At 44.8% G+C, this 19722-nt stretch overlaps 1 protein-coding gene across 2 annotated transcripts in view; it reads left to right on the top strand.

The window, feature by feature from the left end:
- The window catches only part of CACNA2D2 (calcium voltage-gated channel auxiliary subunit alpha2delta 2), a 213884-nt gene that overhangs the window by 19849 nt on the left and 174313 nt on the right, over positions 1-19722 (top strand). For both annotated transcript variants that reach the window (XM_038148789.1, XM_038148788.1), the window contains exon 2: positions 2932-3013. In XM_038148789.1, coding sequence (XP_038004717.1) covers positions 2932-3013 — 82 coding nt within the window. The remainder of the gene's footprint in view (positions 1-2931; positions 3014-19722) is intronic.

Raw genomic sequence — 19722 nt, 5'->3', positions numbered from 1 at the left:
GCACACAGCAATCTCCATGGTCATCATGGGCCAGCAGCTTCTTTACCCTCTGCAGCCTTGCTACAGTCATCTTACATAAAACTTTAAGTGCATTAGTTTAATGGGGTTTTTTTTAATGGTAACTTTCAACCCAGTATATGACAACTGAGATGAAACCTCCAAATTTTGGCATGTGGCCCATTGCGTGCTTCTGTCTTGGACATTACCAGGGTAGAGGGACATAGTAATGGATCAGACAAGAGTTCTGCCAGTGCTTTGATGTGGGTGAGGCATGTGCTGGGTAGAAAAAAGAATTTTTGCTACCACTGGCAAAAGTTATTGGATAGCCATACTACACCAAAAAAAAAAAAAAAAAAAAAAAGAAGCTGCTTCTGCTATTACTTTTTTTAAAATCTAGAAACTGGTGTCAGCTATGCCAAAATGCTGTCCTTTTTATTTGATAGTGTAATAGGTGTATTTATTTCTTTTTAATATTGATGTCACCAGGCTTAGCTGGACTCTTTGGGAAACTGCTGGTCTGTAAGATTGAGAGTCAGGTATCATAAGACTGCACAGTTAAAGGGAACTGCAGCTTTTCTCATGAATGAAAAACCCAGTGACTTTTCTCTAAAATAGTAGTACTTCTTGGGGCGGAGGCAGGGGGTGGAATAAGTTAAAACAATTTTTTTTTTAAAACAAATCTGCTGACTAAATTTAAATTAATTGTAAATCCCAGCTCAACTGAGCGCTCAGTGTCTCTTTAGCATATGCCAACGGAGTAATATTGATGCCTCTGTCTTCCTCTCTAACTAATCCTTTCTGAAGGCTTGGCCATACGTGACATTTAAGCGGATAGGAGCAGTTGCTAATGTTGATGGATACAGCTCAAGATGGGAGGTAATTTTTCCTTGCTGTGGTGGTGTAGGAGTTCCTGGTGAGAGCTGACACAGGCAGGTGTCACTGAAATCGAGGATCTTGTACAGAGCTGGAAGTTAAGGAAAAGTGTCAGCTCCATAAGTGCTCGGTGGGGTTTCTCAGACCTGTGGCTGAGTATGAGCATATAATTGATTTTTTTCAGTTCACTGGACAAACAGGAGGAGGGGAAAAATAAATTCAATTTTGGCTTTTCAATGCCTTTTTTAAAGTGAATGCCGTGTGTAAAAATTGATATTTTTTGGTGAAAATGCTTCAGAAGATTTGTGTGTAACTTTGATACTCAGGGTAACCTGAATATACCTTTGATAAAATGACTGGGAAAGGAAAAGAAACAAAAACCCCCAGACCCAACCCTCCCCTCAGTTCTGTCTGTGACCTGGTACCTTCCCACTGGCAGCCCAGCTGAAGGCTTTGCTCTCTCTCCTCTGGCAGAATAGGGGCTTTGCCAATATCTTCACTCATCTCATTTCCTAGATTTCCCCTCCCCTGCCACGCTTCCAGGGGACAAGAGGCAATGTTGCCTCTTTGGGAAGATGGGAAATAGCATAAGTTCCATTGGAAAACTGAGAAGGCTTGGCATGCACAATTAAATCTTGTTTTCATCCACAGTCTTGTATGTTATTGACTGGCATGAATTTTGCCTCAGTAACACACATCTATCTGCCAGCCCTTCCCTCTGTCCTGCTGGTCCCTCACCCCTCGAAAGTGATGCTTCAGCTCTGCTCTGCCCCTCAGCTCAGGGCATCTTTCTGCTTTGATAATTCTGCCCAGCTTTTGGGCTGTGCTGTGTAATTCAGAGTCCTCCAGTGCCCAGCTGAAAAATAGTTGGGTTTCTTTGCTCCTTGATCTCTGAGAGAGCCCCTCCATGGTTTGGGGGTTGTGGGGGAGTGTGTGTGGGCTGCCTGGGGGATGTCTCTGCATGAAAGATGGAATCATTACGTGAACCTAACGAAAGTGCAACCTCCCCGAGCTGGTCTGCTCCCTCCCACCAGCACTTTGCCCTGCTGCTGGCCTTACCTTCTACTCCTTCTGCTCCTTCCCTCCTCTTTGTGGCATCCGTTGAGAGAGAAATGTTGCTGTGAAAAAAGCACTGAAGGCAGTGCCAAGTGGTGCAGAGGCAATTGAGTGTTGCTTTTCCAGGTCAGACAGGAGATTTGACATTTGCCTGGGCAGCGGCTGAAGCCAGGAAATCTCATTAAAAGAAGGAGAATTATCAAGTTCTGTGGATTTAGCAGTGGGTTTATTTGTTGTTGTTTTTAACTTGGTGTTATTGCTGTAGGCAGAAATCCGTGTGGCTGAGTGTATGGAAGGGTGTTGTGCCTGTTGGAAGGCCTCTCCGTGCAGGGCTCAGGATGAAGGATGTGCCAGCAGCAGCTCCCTGCCCTTCCCTCTGCCCACCGTGGGCCTGGCAGAGCCGTGCCTGGCACAGCTTGGGCTTTGCTGAAGGTGCAAAGCAGCTGAGCCCTTGGGCACTCGCTGCTCTGTGCTTGGCTCCTGCCCGTGCCCAGGTTTCTCCCGTGGTGCTGCAGTGATAATCCATTGCTGCAGTAGGACAAGACACCTTTGGCCCTGCCATGGCTCGGGGTTTGCTCTCTGCCACAGAGCCCTGCTGAAGCAATAAGCTCTTTTCTGTACTCCACAGCACTTCGACCTTGTTAATCACTCTGGGCTTAAATAATTATCTACTCCAAATGTTTATATAAGGAGAAAATAAAGCCTCAAGCCTTGCAGTTTTTGTTGTTCCTTTTTCTCCCCTCTTCTCTCTGTGGTGCCTTGTGCATAAATTTTGAAGTCTTGAAGTTTATAACCTGCCCCAGCTGTAATTCTCAAAGCGGTGTGTTCCGGGTACTCTGCCCTGCCCTCAGAGCTGCAGAGAGAGAGCAGTGAACTTAGCTGAGGCACTGATTTCCTCCCTCTCCCTTCAGTCCCTTGCTTATCTACTCAGTGTCAGGGCTCTGACTCTTTCTCTCTCTTTCTCTCCCTTTCTCTTTCTCTCTTTCCCTCCATCTCTTGCAGTATGCAGTACTGGGCCAGGAGGCTGGAGCAGGAGATTGATGGAGTGATGAGGATATTTGGTGGAGTCCAGCAGCTCAGAAAGGTAAGCTGTCTTTCTTTTACCTGTGCTGCCTTTCTTGTGGCAATGAATGTTCTCATCTGCAGAAATCACCTGTGTGAACACTTGCACTCCGTCACCCTCTCAGCTCACTCCATGGGCAGGGTCATGGCTGGCTGTGCTTCTGGTTCCTGGGCAATCAGATGCAATTATCAAGTGTGTGGGAGTGAGTGTGGTTTGTATCTGTCTGTCTCTGGGGCTGCATGTCACTGCTATCTGAGCATGTACCTCTCAAGTTTCTCCTATATGACACACTAAAAAATAATAAATTCAATGAACCTTTCCTCCAGGGACTGAAGGTTGTGTTTTAAATTTAAACTTGTGTCGGCAAAGAAGGAAATGTTGAAAGGATAATTTTGCTAGCCATTGGAAACTCCTTGTTTTTAAATATAATTTCAGGTAAAACTGTAGTTGTTGTTTGGGTACTGTTTCCAAGTGCCAGAAAACAAAATTCAGTTACTGATGCTGGCATCTGCTTCCTGCTCCCTGAGTTAGCACCAGGATGCAGAGGCTGCAGAAGCCAGACCTGCTCCTCTCCTGGCAGCAGTGCTCTGGTTGGGTTAGGGCAGTGACAGAACATCTTCATTGTGGTTTACTAGGTTTGGGATCCAACAGCCTTTGAAGCCTTCCCTGTCTCCCTTTCCCCATAACGCCCTGTTTCCCCTTGCCCACACTCTTGTGCTGACTAGCTGATTTGAAGTTGAGCAATTTGGAATAACAGTTTGGGTGTTAATCTAAAGAAAATAGACTTCTCTAGAGTGATAAATATGTTACCCCAGAAAAAAAGCATGGGTGTATTTGTGTTTTCTGGTGACAGTGACATGTTCTTCTCAGATGCCAGTACTTTATGGGACTCCTACTGTCTGTCTTGCACTAGTAGCTGTATTGGCTTAAACAAACTGCTGATATTTTATACTGTTGGTTGTAATCCATTGTCTAAACACAGAGGTCACACTATTTTCTTTTAAATGCATTTTGAAATGAGTTTACCTGAAGGCTTGCAGAACTCTTCATGGTTCATCCATTCATTTGTGTTCATATTTGAGCTCTAGAATGGTGTATCTGGGCTTTGTGTGCATTCATTTCCACTGAACTTCAGGTGGATTGATACAAACTTCAGCAGCAGCATGAAAAGCGTATACACCCACCTGGGTTTCAACAGATATTTCTGAATGTAGCCATGCATTTGTGCAATGCAGTTTTGCATGTTGGCAGGGTCTTAGAGCTGGGGATGTTTTCCAGGCAATACAACGGTGCAGCAGCCAGCATTCCCTTCAGCAGAGCACAATCATAAAAAACAAAAGGATTGCTACTACATTTTTGTACATGTCCTCTCTTACAATTTATTCTTATTAGCTTTGATTTTACTCCTTTGCATGTTAAATAGGTATATCATGTAATTTTTTTATGGCATAATTAAAGAGAAATTACACCTCCAATTTGCCAGCACTTGACTCCTATTGGCCAGTCAGTCAATTACAGGTAAGAGAGCTTCCCACTTTTCCTATTTAATTCTTCTGGTAGAACATAATGCAGTACTTCAGTGGATTAATACTGGATACACTGACTACAGAGGGATTGAAGGGGTTTTTTTTGAAATCTGTTTTGGAATCTTCTTGTGAAGGGAGGAAGCTAATTATTGTATCTAGTAAATGCATAAACCAGCTGAAGCCAAAAAATGAGCTACTGAAAATTCCACTGTGCAGCTGTTTGAACACCAGAAAGGCCTGGTGGAGGCTGTCTGCTGATCTCTAGGGGAGAACTTGGGATGTGAAGTTCAGGTTTGATTCACAGATGCAATATCAAGTGGATGATACTTAAGAACCACATCACTTGCTAGTGCACACTAGCACAGCTTCACTGATGGAAAATGGCATGGAGTGCTTCACCCTGAAGAACTCAGAGCTGTACCTGCAGGGAGTCCTTACCCACCAGCTGCACACAGGTTCATCAGGGTTACAGTATGAGAGCTGTCTATTGTCATAAAGTGGCACTGTAACCTACTTGGAGACATGGATTTAAGAAGTTAAATTTTAAAAAGTCCCCATTCTCCTGCAACCGCACTCAAAATTTAGAAGGTGAGCAGGCAGAGGGGGAAGGAAGAGCCTCTGAGGAGCTGTGGGAGCTGAAACATGGAATAGCTAGAAGCTAATTCCACCCACTGGGATTTCACAGGAAAGTTCATCATGGAGCAGGAGTAGACCCATGCAGGGTAGGAAGAATAAAGAAAAATGAGGCAAGTAGAGCCTGGTTTTTGCTAAAAGTTGCTGATGCTCTTTGGGCTTGCCATGTTGGCCTGGGACATGTCTGCAGAGGGGACTTCTGGTTCATTGTGCATAGTGATATTAGAAAAGTGCTCCGGTGTCAGTAAAGAAAGAACTGGTCCTTCTGAACTTGGTGGGGTCTGTTGTGAAGCGGTGGGTTCCACTGCCAGCTCTCATGGGACTATGAAGCTGTAGGCACTGGAGGTGGATCCATGCCAGAAATGGATCTTCCCTTTCCAGGCCTGACTACCAAAGTGACAGACCAGATAATAATAAAAAATACCCTCCTCTGAGATTTGCCAGGTTTACTTGCAAATCTTTTTTTCTTGGGTTGTTGTGAAAGGATGAAGATCTGTTCTTTGGTTATTGCCTGAAATCATAACTGTTATGGCATATGAGGCATAAAATTTATTGTCAGAAATACGGTGTCCAGGAACACAACGGTGGTGAATATTTTATCTTCCTGGAGTGCTGCCCATCCCAGAAAGAGGTTTTGTTGTTTTTTTTTTTTAACTCTTCAGTCATTTCCTTGAGTTGGGGTACTAAATGTTCAATGCCTCTGCTTCCTTCCTGTCCTGCCAGGTGGAGAGGCAATCCCCTGGGGAGATTTTCCAAGCTTGTACCATGCAGATGCTCCTTTGCACAAGGGGGCCATTTTTCTGGAGCAATTACAGGAGGGTGAGAAGCTCTGAGATGTGAAGGGGAGTCATGCCAAGGGCTCTTCTTTCAGCTGTGAGGTATCACCTTGCTTCTCTCCTGATGTCCAGACCTTGAAAACACTGAAGTGCAGATGTCCCCATTAGACAGACAGACTGGCTGTGGCGGGCCACCCATATGACTGAACACTGTGGGCTTGGAGCTGTATGGAGGACCTTGGCCTTGCTGAGATGATTCTCTGCCTGGTGAAGTCAGTGTTCAGCCTCGGGGTGCCTGTGGTGCAGCATCCTGTTGGCTGGCTGGTTCCTCCAGGCATGCCTCCAAACAAATCCCAGCACTCGGATAAGGGCATGTTGCTTTGCCTCCCTATCCTCGCCTCCCTCGCAGCTCACCAGAGATAATTGAGAGCACAAATCACTGCTAATTTAGCTCTGACTGGCACGATGATATGTGGGACCCTATAATGCTGTCTGAAGAGATTGACATTCTTAAAATAATTATTTCTAGAATAAGGAATATTATACTAAAAATACAACTCTCTGATTTCCAGAGGGTTTTTTCTGTTAGTCACTTCTTTGTGGCCACAGTGAACTCTTCACTTTGCACAACAAAAAAATATTTTGTTTTGACATTTCTTGCTACACCACGCTACATTTCTCTTTCTCCTAGTTTTTTGGCACAAGTAAAAGTTACTGAGTTTAGTCAAAAATGAATTAATATTTTGTCTTTTCAGCCTAGATGCTGCAAAACCTGCTCCAGGGTAGACTGTACTCAAGAGGTTTGCCATGCTGGTGCAGCCCTGTCCCAGCCTCCCAGTGTCCTGCTGAGCAGGGCAGGGCTGATGACAGCAGAGCTGTGTGTGCTGCTGGGCTTTGTGCCTCACTGAGCAGCTCCCTTGGATGTTGTGTTAAAACTCCTTTTCTGGATAGCTGGGCTGAGGCTCAAATCTGCCCTGGCTTGTTACCTAAATTGTGTTTGATCCTGTGTCTCCTGAGGTGAGCAGCGAGCTGGTCAGAACATCCCCTCCCCTAGTACCTGGTATCCCTGGCTGCCTCCAATGGCCTTGTTTCCTTGCTGGCAGCTACTGAGGGAGCCAAAGCCTTTCAAGTGAGAGGAGGAAGAGCTAGCACATGTAAATGCTGAGCCCCCTTTCCTGCTCTGTCTTCCTCTCTCTCTCTCCCCTGTGGCTGTCTTTCCTTAGGACTGCTTCCATAGCAGGATAGAACTCTTCCTGGAGGTGCTGTCACACCATCCTGCCACAGACAGGCTGCAGCAGGGACAGGGTGGGCAGCAGAGCTGGACCTGAGCTGCACCTGCTTCTCCTCTCCAGCCTGTCAAGCTGGTTTTGAACCCTCTTCCCTTTCCTCTGGGCAGCCATGGGAAGTCAAGGTCTGGGTCTGCCTTGCTGGTGTATGACTGGGAGATAAGGATTCTGCTGGCCTTGGTGAGGAGGAACCACTCAGTCTGTAAAGGGTGAGATGGCCCCAAACCTGAGCCCAGGGTGGGATGTGGGGAGCAGCCTGCTGGCTGAGCTGGGCAGGCAGGGAGCCTCTGCCTGAGCTGTGCTTGGTCCTCAGCATGTGTGACTGAAAGGACACAAAAAGGATAACAGGCACAGGGGAAAGGGAGACTCATGCTGTGCCCTTTGGGATGCAGCCTCACAAGGATTTTGCCGATTGTGGCACAGCAGAAGTGTCTCTGCTTGGTCCTTGTAATCAATATCTGGTTTTACTTCAGTGGATTTTCATGTCTGTCTTCTATTCTTGCTTGTTATCTTGTATTTTGTTTTGCTAGTTTGGCATCTCTGCCTGGCAGAAGTGCTGCTGTTCATTGCTCTGGGTTTTTCTGACAGGGAAGGACCCTGCTGGCCAGGGCTTGGGGCACAGTGACCAGGATGTGTGCAGGTGTCCCCACCTTTGTCTGCCTCATCCTGCCTGTCCCTTCTGCTCAGCGTTGCTTCTCTGATATATCCCCTCTTGTTTTTAAAGCACGGCCATGCTTTAGTTCAGGCAGCTTCAGGTGAGGAACTGTGATTGAGCCATGCACAAACGAGAAGTTGAATTAAAAAAAACAAGTATACTGGCAGAATTTTGCCTTGGGTCTGAAGAGCTGAAGTGGCATCTGCCTTGCGTAGTGCTGCAGTCACTAGCACTCCTCCTGTGACGGGGTCTCTGCAGTACTGAGTGTTTCACGTGGCTCTGTGAGAGCATCCCTTGCTAAACTGCTGGTACAGAGCTAGAGCCTCTTTAATGCCAGCACCAGGAGGTGAGGCATGCTCTTATCAAAGGAGCTGTCAAGGTTTTCTGTTCAACTTTTTTGATCTTGGGTAACTACTGGAATAATAATAAGTTAGCCTAAATCTCCCAAGTAACTGTAGTATTACATGATGTTTAATTTGTTCTTTTGTTTTCTCTGGGTGTAGAAACACTCATCTGGTCATTCAGTAGGGCTGGAGAACCTGAGGAGTGTTAATGGAATTTTAAATGAAGAATGCAAGAGAGTGAGAGTTCCCCTGCACAATGCTCTGGACACAGTGTCTGAGAAGCCTGTCTGCTTCCAAAGGGCTCTGTCGCATGGACCAGGCATTCACAGAAACACAGGGATGTGGTCCTTATTCCCAACATGGCAGAGTTGGGACTTAGATCTTAATCTTCTGATATTCAGTCCAGTACTATCTTCAAAACACCATAGCAGAATTCATCTGGCCTTTTCCTTCTGAGGTGTCAGCCCGTCCCCCGGAACGGGAGCTGAGTGATGCCCGGTGGCTGCGCTGTGATCAACAGAGTTGAGAGGAGTTTGAACCCAAAGCTGGGGCAACACACAAAGCCAGCTGCTTCTGCCACAGCAGCACTGAATGCCTGCCCTCTTCCAAATGCTGCCAGGGAGAAAGGACCTTACAGAGTTTTCCAACAGCTAGTGCCCATCTGGGGACTGCCCAGGAGGATGGGCTCTGTACCCCAGTGAGATGATGCCTAGCTCCAAACCCTTGGTTCCCAGGCTCATGCATAATCTGTCTGATCCTTGCCTTCCTCTCCTCTTTTCCCTCCCCCTCTCCTAGCAGTGTGCACACAGCCTGCTTCCGCACACCATCACTGTGCCCTCCCCTGCTCCTCATGTTTGATAAGAGGAAGTGTGTGATGCCAGATAAACACATTCCTGTTCCAAACTGCTTGGGTTTATTTTAATCTGCCTGGGCCGTTCAGCAGCCTCAGCACTCTGTTCAGCACTGAGTGCAGAGACAACACTACATTACCAAGGAGGAGCCTTTAAATGTCCTTAGGCTTGCAGCAGCTTGGTTGGGAAAGAGGGATCCTCTGGCAGCCCTTGCTTGGGCCAGTGTGTGCCATCGTCAGCCCCCTAACACCCATCATCTCACTTCTCACTCTTTCCCTCTACTAGAACCATATTGCATCCGTACTGCGAGATGTCAGGGAAACATATGCTCCAGCTTTTAGTACATTTGCATAATTAGAGTAATGTGTATGAATAATTTATAGCTGTATGTGGCTGCTCAGTGTGTGACGTTAGCACCCCTCACTAAATCCTTTCCAGTGGGTGGTGCAGATCCTGCACCAGAGCCATTGTGCCGATGCAGTGTGCAGCCTGTTGGCAGATGCAGGGGCCTTGCTCTGAGACATCAGGGTGTGGATATATCTGTGTATGTGGTTGTGTCTGTGTGTATATATATATATTTAGTGCAGAAAGATGGGCTTTTACAGTTCTAGGGGAAGAGCAGACTGGAAGTCTCAAGGCTAAAATGCCTTAGACTCTTAGGCTCAATACTTGCTCCATTTATGCAGAAGCTGCGAATGAAAATGTTCCGCAACATTTGAAAGCTGAGGCAGGGATTTTTTCAGCAGGACTCAGGTGTGACTAGTTTGTGTGCCAGGATTATGTGGGGCTTTGTTTTAATTGCTTTTTCAGATCATAAAACTTAGCATCTTGCAGGGGAGAGGGATAAACGTGCCTGCAGTGTGTCACAGAGCCTGATCTCAATCAGTTGGTCAATAAATAGTAGCAAAGAATTGCCTGGACACTGTCTCACTATTTACCAGCTCTTTAATGTGTGAGTTCTCATGCTGGAAAGCCCAGAGTGCCAGGTAGGTGTTCTAAAGGAGTGATCTGAGTGGCTGAATCCTGGTATTTATGTTCCAGTTAATTTTAGCTTAAACTATATTTGGTCCTTTCCAAATGTTTGAGAGCCTTGGCTGGAAAGCGCTCTGTAAACTGGAATGAAGTGCAGGCATGCAGAGTTACTGACTCATTATTATTATCCACTGGGAAACTGAGGCAGGTGGTTAAGCTGAGCAGGTCTGCAGAACCAAGGTGTGGTGCAGCCTGGACTGTTCTCCATTGTGGGTACAGGCAGCAGGTCCCTAGAGGAGGGTGTGTTTAGAAGGGTTAACAGGCAGAGTAAGTCCTTAAAGCCCTTGCTTTCAACCTTTCCACTTTACAGAATTACTTTGTAAAGATAATACACTTGCAACCAGTTGGTGAGTCTGCACAATCAAAGGGGATTGCTGTTGAGTTTTATGGAGTAATTTCTGATTTATATTGCTGTCAGTGACAAGTTAAATGAGCCCAGCATTCAACAGAGTGATGTTCAGGTGTGTGCATCTCCCGAGTGCGCTGCTTTGTGTTTTGCGTCCAAAAATGTAGCTGATGTACCCAGCCAGTCAACAACCATGTTTGTAAAATCCTCATGAATATTCAGTGAAACTCTTTGAATTGATGCTGTGGCCATTACACAGCCATATGAGTCCATGGGAAGGATGAGACCTTGGCTGATGTTTCTGGAAGTCTCCCTCATCCAGGTTATCCTGCCCTTGACTGAAGGAGCCTGTGTGGTCCCCACATTCATTCCAGCTGAAGTTGTTAACTTCAGGCTGTGTTTAAAAATAAAGCAAGGCAAAATCCATACCAACTCTGCCAGAATGCAGCATGAATAATTAGGTAGAGATCATTAAAGTTTCCCTTCTTAAAAACATACATAGATTATTCTTTAATGGAAAGTTAATTGTTTTATTATTCTCTCCAGATGGTTCTTTTCCTTTACATTCACAGGGGAATTGATATAGCCTGGAATTCAGTCTCCTGTGAGCAGAGCTGATAACCAAAAATGCAACTCTATCACTGATCAAGATACAAAGCATAGAAAATACATATCTGTATTTTATCATAGTTTCAGATTTTTCCCATTCTATCTTTTTAAATATTATTTATGGGCTTTAAGTGCCCTTTCAACTTGAAATGCTGCAGGCTGGGGAGTTTGCATTTCTCTTCCTGATAGGTTTGTCAAGCAGGCACTAGGTATTGGACACTACTGGATGCTGGCATTCTTGTGGATGATCCATCACTTCCATTCATCACTGGACTGCAGAGGAGTGAAATATGCAGTTTTACTGGAAGGTTTAAAGAAGGAAACTGTTGTTAGAGACTTGAGGTTGTTGTGGGGAGGAAGCAGTAAGATGTGTTCCATCTCCTTTGTTCACTATGTAGAAATGCAGGAGGGCTTGGGAACGTGGGGAGGCCAGGGAGGAAGTGACTTCTCAAGGGCACAGCTGTGGTTGTTCTGTTCCAGTGTGGCTCCAGCCTGGTAAACAGCAGCAGGCACTTTGCATGTTAAGAGTGTTTATTGTGCCTCATTACAGCAGATCACCTCTGACATCTGAAGTGAATAACTTGAATGGGCCACTTATTTCAAACACCCACCCGTGCCAACCTATTGGCCTGCAATGATGCTGCCAGTTTTATAGGTACTTATTTCCTTTTAATTATTTTGAGTTAAGATATTATTGTAAGGGAGGGAGAGAGAGTGGAGTCTGTTATTAGATCAGTCTTGTCTTCCTTGTAAACAGACCCACTGGACTTCAGTACTGGAGAGCTCCGCTAAAGGCTGAGAATCTGTGCTCTGGTTAAAGCTGTAGTTTGCTATTGCTTTATTGAAAGAGATGGCTCTGCTTTTGGAGGAACTGCCTCTTGGGAGACTCCAGGTCTTGGTAACCATCGAGGATCTGTAGCTTTCCAACACTTGTATCCTTTGCATCTTACTTTGACAGTTCTGCATACAATGAGCTTGAAAAGCTCGACACTCTTTTATGTCTTGGGAATAAACCAGGTTCTCTCATGATTTGGGAGGTTGTATCCAGAGCAGAGTGAAGGAAGGTGAACAGGCTAAGGAAGAAATGTAGCAGGAAGGTGATGCTAATGGTTATGGATTCTCCTGCTTCTGTTGCTCTTGGGCTGATCAATGCCAACTGATATATGTGGGGTATTCCCTCTTTACTTTGGTATATTTCGGAGGATTTCTCTGTTTCATTATTTTAGATTTATATTTGGGCTTGCTCGTTGTGATTCAGTCATTCACTGGGCTTGAGCTTTTATTGACTTTTCTCCCTTTTCTAACTGACCTTTCACACCTGGAAGCATCCAAGACAGATTTAGTATGTGTTTGTTCAGCGCCTGCTATAACCAATAGCGTCATGCTTTTTGGACACTGACCGTAGTATAAATATTAAATAGTAAGTAAGAGCACTGAGAAAAATCCTGCCTGAATGAAACATGAGATTTACTGATGCGAAGAGATGCCATGAATGAGAGGCAGGGCTATTTCTATCAGGGCAGTTTCCTAAATGCCTGGCTGATGTGGCTTGGACTGGTGGCAGATCTAAATGTCTGCATGTGTCAGGAGCCACTCCAGGGACTGTTTAAGCAGTAGCATTAGTTATCATCTGTTGGATGCCCAAGCAAAGCCTTTGCTTGGAGCTAGGAGGCAGGGAGCAGATTTTCAATTCCCTGCTGTGACTGTAAGGCCAGGTAAATAGAGAAGAAGGAGACAGCAGGGGGTTTATGTGACTTGAGGAGCAAAGAAGATTGTAATGGTAAATGTAGGATTACTTTTAAAAACAAGTAGGTCATTGAAGATACCATAGTTGGTGAACAGAAAAAGAAAAAAAGGTGGATTTATTCCTTGTTCTTCCAAGATTTGTTACGCTATAAAGCTCACATCACCGCTCAGCATGCTGTCATTTTTAATTTTGGAAGTTCTTTGTTTCTGTCAGTGGTCCAGCAAGGATGACACTAGACCTGATAGGGGCCTGGGATCTTCAAAGGAGCCTTGGTTCCCAGTTTCCTTGGGCCTTATGAGTAGGCTGGGCCTTACTATAGTGTTTGCTGGGAACATCAGCTGCTGTTCTGTTTCCTGCTCCACAGTCAACTCAAATAGTTAAAAAATTCAACTTATCTTTTGTCTTCTGCCCCTTTTGCTGGCATGCAAGAAAAACATCCATCCCCATCCCTGCCTTTTGTAGAAAGCAACAGGTGGTTACCTAACATTCAGTGATAATAATTTGCTGTGAGGTACAGACATGGAATATTCATAGCATCACTACTGGGCATGTCCAATTCTGAGTAGAAATAATACCCCCAATATGTTCTGAAGTGCTCGGCGACTTGGTGTTCACTGAAAAATAAATCCTAGCATGGTGATACCATTCTTACCTCTAGTGCATTTCATGGCTGATTATTAAAATTACTTTCAAACAAGTTTACTTTCACATCTCAAAACTGAAAAGAAGGAAAACATCCAAGTTTGGCTCTGTAAATAGGAAATTGAGGCTTGGGTGAGGAAAACCCTTATTCTGCACAGCGAGGTCTGATGGAGAGCTGGGGAGGGAACCTATGAATCCCAACTCCAGGGCATATATACCAAATGTCTTCTTTAATAACAGCTGTTCAGTTTGTCTCTTCTGGCTCATTACTACATCTATTAGCACTGAGCAGTGAATCCTTGGAAATGCAAGTGAGAGAGAGAAAGTTTCAGCTTGAATTCTCCCTTAGGAAACTTATGTCTGGCAAGTTTCACAATGGCAGCTTCTTGTTTATATTCGTAGGGCCTACAACACATGGCATTTTCTCCTTGGCTCTGCCCTCAGCTCCCTCCCATGACTGAAGTGATAAGCCATCGTCCTCTCCTTGCCTCTGCTGTTGGTGTGAGTTTTCAGGGCTGTGCTCCTGATGCAGAGCCTGAGCAGCAGTTGATTGCCAGCTTTCCCTCCTCCTTAGATGTGTGCTAGCTCTCGAACGACATTTTGAGGTGCCTGAAGCATTCTGTGGAAGAAAATTAATTGGTTTTGACAAACCACAGCAGTCCCTTGGGTGCCTGGGAGTGCAACGTTTATTGAAACCAGGCAGGAAATCAAAATGCTCTGGTGTTCACTCACCTCCAGTGCAGCTTTATTAAAAATAAAAAGTAAAAAAATTCCTTAACCTTCCTCTGGATTTTTTCACTCTGACATTTGGATCGTCCACTGACTTTCTAATAAAACCTCCTTTTTCTTTTAGAAGAGAGGTTAGTTGTTATGAAAGATGCCAGAATGACAGCCCAGGGAGTAGATGGTCTCTGTTGACCCACAGAGCAAATGCAGCATCAGGGCAAATGTACTTGCCATTGTACTTCCACCTTGACCTGTGGCATCCCAAAGGAGGGTAGGGAATTGCAGGTTTTCAGCACTTCTATACTTGACCTCTCTGCTTACACGACTTAATAAGGAATCAGACTTCTCCTGCTATTGCAGTATTAAGGAAGGCTTTTTCATCACAGGTGTAGGTGTGACAACTTCAGTGCAAACCTCAGACTGAAAGCACTCTGCTAGCAGAAACAATCTCCTAGCCCCACTCTTCCAGAAGCTGGATCTGTCTTCCTAACATATTGCTTACAATCTGATTCATTTCTAAAACATATGCTGATACCCAGTGCAAATTAAAGAAGATCCTCTTGTACATGACACACGTGTTATGTGGGTGTGGGTGCCCTTCAGTCAGCCACTGGCTTGAGGTCACTGCTCTCCTCTGTGCAGAGCTGCTGATGGGAGTCATTAAGTTGCCATCAAGTTTGAATTAGTGTTGATTCACCTCTAAAAAATAACCAGCAGTGTTCTTCACACAGCTCTGGAGGCAAGGCTGGTACGTGAGGGGAGTCATTTTTAAACAAAAGCTGGTTACTGCCCGGGTGCAGTCACAAAATAGGGTTGGGGTTAGTTTTACAGGGGGTGTCCACTTGCCAGCCTGTAAAGTGGCATGTAATTTCTGGACCGTGTCCTGCTTGATGAGGCAATCTTTTTACAGGTCTTTTGGTGTCCGTGGGCATCCCCAGTGGTGTCAGTAGAGGAAAGTTATAAACTTTCAGCCTGTAGGATCGGGTTTATCATAGATCCCAGCCTCATGGACTGGGATTCCTCAAGGCTGATTGGAAAGGATTCACAGACAAATGATGTAATGGGAGTTACTCAGCTCCTGCAGCACCTTATTGCAATCGATTTCTGGGGGTTTAGCAGGTTCTTTTTGTGTTGTCCATCACCACAAGATTCATTTGGGTATGGTCTGGGTGCACACTCTGAATGCAGTAGGCAATATGGGGTGTGTTAGGCAGAAGGTCCTGACGCCCTTGAGTGACCTCCGTAGCAGCAAGTGCCAGGCAGAGGTGGGACACCAGCTTTGTCAGTGTGATTGGAAACTCTGCGAGTTTGCTGATGTCTGGAGTGACAGAGATGGGGCAGTGATGGACAGAGGAAGCGTTTGCTCCTAAAGAGCTGTGTGGTTTGGCTCCTCTCAGTTCCTGCTCGCAGAGGTGGAGCAGGGCTGTGTGGAGGCTGTGCAGGGGACAGATGGGGAGCCAGCCCTAGGAGGTCCTTGAGAAGAGCAGGTAATGTGACTGCGGCAGGGAGGGGAGGGGTGGCAATGGCTGCTGGCTCTGCGTCACCGAGACGGTGACAACTCCTTAAGCAATTAATTAGCACAGCTGAGAGCCTGAGCTTGGTGCTAAAGGTGAGCTGCAGTTGTACCAGCAGAGATGCACAAAGGCTTTATTGTCTGGCCTGGGACCTTGCTGGGGGCTTGTCTTGGTGTTTGTTACTGCAACACTTCTACAGGCTATTCATGATCTTGTAGAATAGCTGTAGAAACACTGTCTTAAAAGTCCAGCAATGTGGGAGGCCAAAGAGGGGTCATCAGCAATCCTAAATGAAGCTTTGGCAGGTCTGGATACTGCAGGAGAATTACTGCATAGGTTTCTTCTTCACCTTTTTTTCTCCTCTAATGATTCTGCTTTCTGGCATAACAATTACCTACTTTGGATATCAATGTCTATGGGAAACTGGCTCAAGCTAAAATGGTAAATTAACTGCTTTGAAGCTTATGTCCCAGATGTCAGTAGTGATAGATTCTGTCGAGTGGTTTCTAGCTAGAAAAGACTGAGCGGTGTCATTTTTCATGGGAAAACTTCCCATATGCCTCTCCAAGAAGCTTTTCTGGGCAATTAAGTGACATGCTGTATGCAAAGATAACATGAATTCAGAGAGCTTTTGCACTTCATCTTCTGTGACGCACCATACGTGGGATGTCACTGGTCACCATGGGTTTGGCCCCTGGTCTCAGTTACTTCTGCCTGAGCAGGGTTTTCCACCCCTGCTGTCACCCATAACCAACAGGACTCCTGTGGTGTTTTTATATGAATGGTGAGGCTGGGACGTGGGAAGATCTGTGGCAGAGAAAATGCCATCCTACACGTATCCACTGAATGGCATAGTGGGCACCAAGGCCTCTCAGCTCCTGAGCCAGTGGGATGTCAGGTAACAGAGAAACAACACTCTGGACAAGGTGTAGGTGTCATGGGAGTGAAGGTTTTCATGCAACTGAATGGCAACTTCTTTTTCTCTCTTACTATAAGAGACTAATAAAGTTATTCTCACAAGGAGCACCTGTCTCTGTAGGGGAAACCAAAGTGTGCTGCTGTTCACTTACTGGGCAACATGACAATGCAGTCTGGGGGAAAACTCAGCAAAAATCACCATTTTTAGATGTATGCAGAGTGTTTCATGGCCCGTGGCAAAGGAAAGCTACAGCATGGATTGTGATTTGGGGGCTTTCAGAGTCCCCCCCAGAGATGGTGGGGGACACTGGTTGTTTCAGTCCCTGTATGGCTCCATCTCCTCCCAGGAGTCGAGCCCTCTGAGATTTTCCTTGCTTGACTCCTCTGTGCCAGCAGTCCTGAGGTTCCTGCTGCTTTGCATTACAGCCTTGTGTCAAGAAATCTCAGCTCCTGAGGTCAAGTGCTAAGCATTGGCTTCTTTATCATATATTTACTTAGGAGGATTTCATTATACTGAATCTACTAGCTTTGAATAAATTCACATGCAGTAAATTTATTCTTGCTCTTTCTGAAGGGACTTGTGTGCTAGCGAAAACTTTGAAGACAACCATTTATACCAAAAGCAATTACTTTTGTGGTAATTTTGTATGTATTTTACTGCAGATATTGTATTTCTGTTTGACTATGAGCTTTCTCCTAAGTGGCACTGCTGTGCTGGAAGTAGAGAAAGTCAGATGCTTGAATTTTGGGTGCCCCAACTTTTTCACATTGTTAACATTGAATGTATTTGTCTGTGCATTTATTTGAACAAAGTCCACTTGTCTGAATAAAGCGACAGCTTGATCTTATCAAAATCCATTTGTAGTTGCTCCATGTGAAGTGGGAAGGTGGAGTTGTTTTGTTTTCTTAGTGTTGGTTGATTTTGGTAGGGTTTTCTTTGCAACACCACTGCGTCAGCTTCTGGTTATTGGATTTCTTCAGCCATGTGGTAGAGATGGTCTTTCAGGACACTGCAGAGGGCATCTCCAAAGCCTCCTCACTCAGCTCATGAGTATCCAGGAACCATACTCTGCAATGTGGCTAAGTTGAAGTATTGGCAAAAGCAGCTTATTATATTATTTGGAATAATAAACCTGTAAAAATCCTTCTGCAAATAACTTTCAAATGTGTGATGGAGCAAAGCTGAATTATTCACCTCAGCAGCTGGTTTGCTCCATGCAAACCATAATGCCATCTACACAGGAACTCTTTCTGGTGCCTCCGTTGCGCCCCTCTGCACCCAGGATCTCCTGCAATCACTTTACCAAGTCTAAAACAAATCAGGAGGAAAAATTCAAGCAGAATTTAGGCAGTTAGGCCTGATAACCCAATAAGCCTTCTCTCCACTGGTTTGCTTTACATGCTCCGTTTCAGCAGGTAAGCCTTGGTGGTCCTTGTGATGAGAAAAAGCCATTCTTTGGGGCTGAAGGTTTGGTTTACCAGAAGTGTTGGTTGTACAGATATCAGTCGGGATAATAGCTGTCCATCCTCCATCTAAATGTGCCCGTAGCATTTCCAGAGGGCAAACATGCATGACTCCTTTTGAAAATGGACAAGGGAAAACTGGGGGAAGGTGTACTAAAGAGAAGTCTCATGGTCATATTAAAATCCAGAAGGGTGGGATTATTTTTTTCTTCATCATAAGTTTCTCCTTAACGAGATTTATTTAATTTAGAAGTGGCTTATTAACTAGTTTAAAAAAGGAAAACCAAATCAATAACCTTAAAGAAATATAGGTCCCTTTTAAATTGCAAATTCTATATTCCATGCTGGATTATTGTTTTATGGGGAGCTAGTGATATTTATACTGTACGTATCTACATATTTCACCAGAAAGCAAAAATTGTTTTCCAGGGGAAATTATTATAGAGAAAAAAATATTTCATAATAAGCTATTGCTATTACAGTATATAATATTTGTGCTCAAGCCTGAATCTGAGATGAACAAAAGATTTGTCATCTGAACAGCCCTCAACATCCCAGTCTAAATTTTGTGGCTAACTTTAACCCTTGCAATAGACAGTGGAAATCACTTAAACCTTCCTATTATTGCTGCAATGAAGTAGACAGAAACATTTATCTGAGCATTTCCATGGCATGAGAATGTTGTGGTGTTTCCTGGGCTGTTCATTATCTGACTAAGCCACTCACATCTACAGGAACCACATCCCACTTGACTTTTGACCTTTTTTCCTTGCATGGCATTTGGTTTAGGATTTAATGACAAATAAAAAGTTTACTTCTGGGTCAGTAGGTCTGTGAAGTTTCAGTTGGTCCAAATAGGGCACACACTTGAGGAGGTTTGCTGGCAAAAGGAAGGAAAGACTTTTTTTGATTCAGGTAGAAGATAGCTGCTCAGTACATCTGTGGATAGGTCCTGTCTCTGTCTTAGCCTGCTCTGGGAGCCTGGGCAGGATTTCTGTATCTTCCTGGTGCAGCAATCTATTGCTGGATTTCCCTCCCACAGTGAGGATTTCTGAATTCACATTCACTGGGTGTTAGTGACGCCTGCCACGGAAAAATCTAGGGACAAACTGCACATTGTTGGTTATTTTCAAGAGGAAACCAAAAGAAAAGTAAGCACACTGAGAGTGTTTTGTAATTCATGTTTTGAAATTGGCACTTAATAGGTTGAAATTAGCATGAACTGAAAGCAAAGAAAAACTTTGGGCACAACAGGGCTTTGCAGTACTTTTTGAGAATTCAGGGAGAAGTACATTTTGGCAGACTTCTAGTTGCAGCTTCTCATGTGCTATTACAGCCCTCTTCATGGGGATCCAGCAAACCCTGGAGAAATCACACACGTGAACCCACTTAAATCTTCCCCGTGCCAGGCTTCTAAATGGGGGTCTAAGGCTCAAGCTGCTTCTAGTTATTGTGGTCTGCCTCAGTTTAAGTTATTTTTCTCATGAAAGACTGAGCAGAAGTGAAATTGGTGCTGTAATAAAAGGTGTCCCAATTTTGTAAGGACCTTAAAAGCAGCTGCTGAGGACAAACATTAGCCTAAGAAGGTCTCCAGGGGTTGGCTTTGACGGGGGTAATCTTTCTTGTAATACCATTCCTAATGTGGATCTCTGTTAGCCATA

The sequence above is a fragment of the Motacilla alba genome, chromosome 12 (genome assembly GCF_015832195.1).
Source record: "Motacilla alba alba isolate MOTALB_02 chromosome 12, Motacilla_alba_V1.0_pri, whole genome shotgun sequence".
In the NCBI taxonomy this organism is placed as follows: Eukaryota; Metazoa; Chordata; class Aves; order Passeriformes; family Motacillidae; genus Motacilla; species Motacilla alba.
The sequence above is the reverse complement of the archived record's forward strand: the minus strand, read 5'-3'. Positions and strand labels throughout refer to the sequence as shown.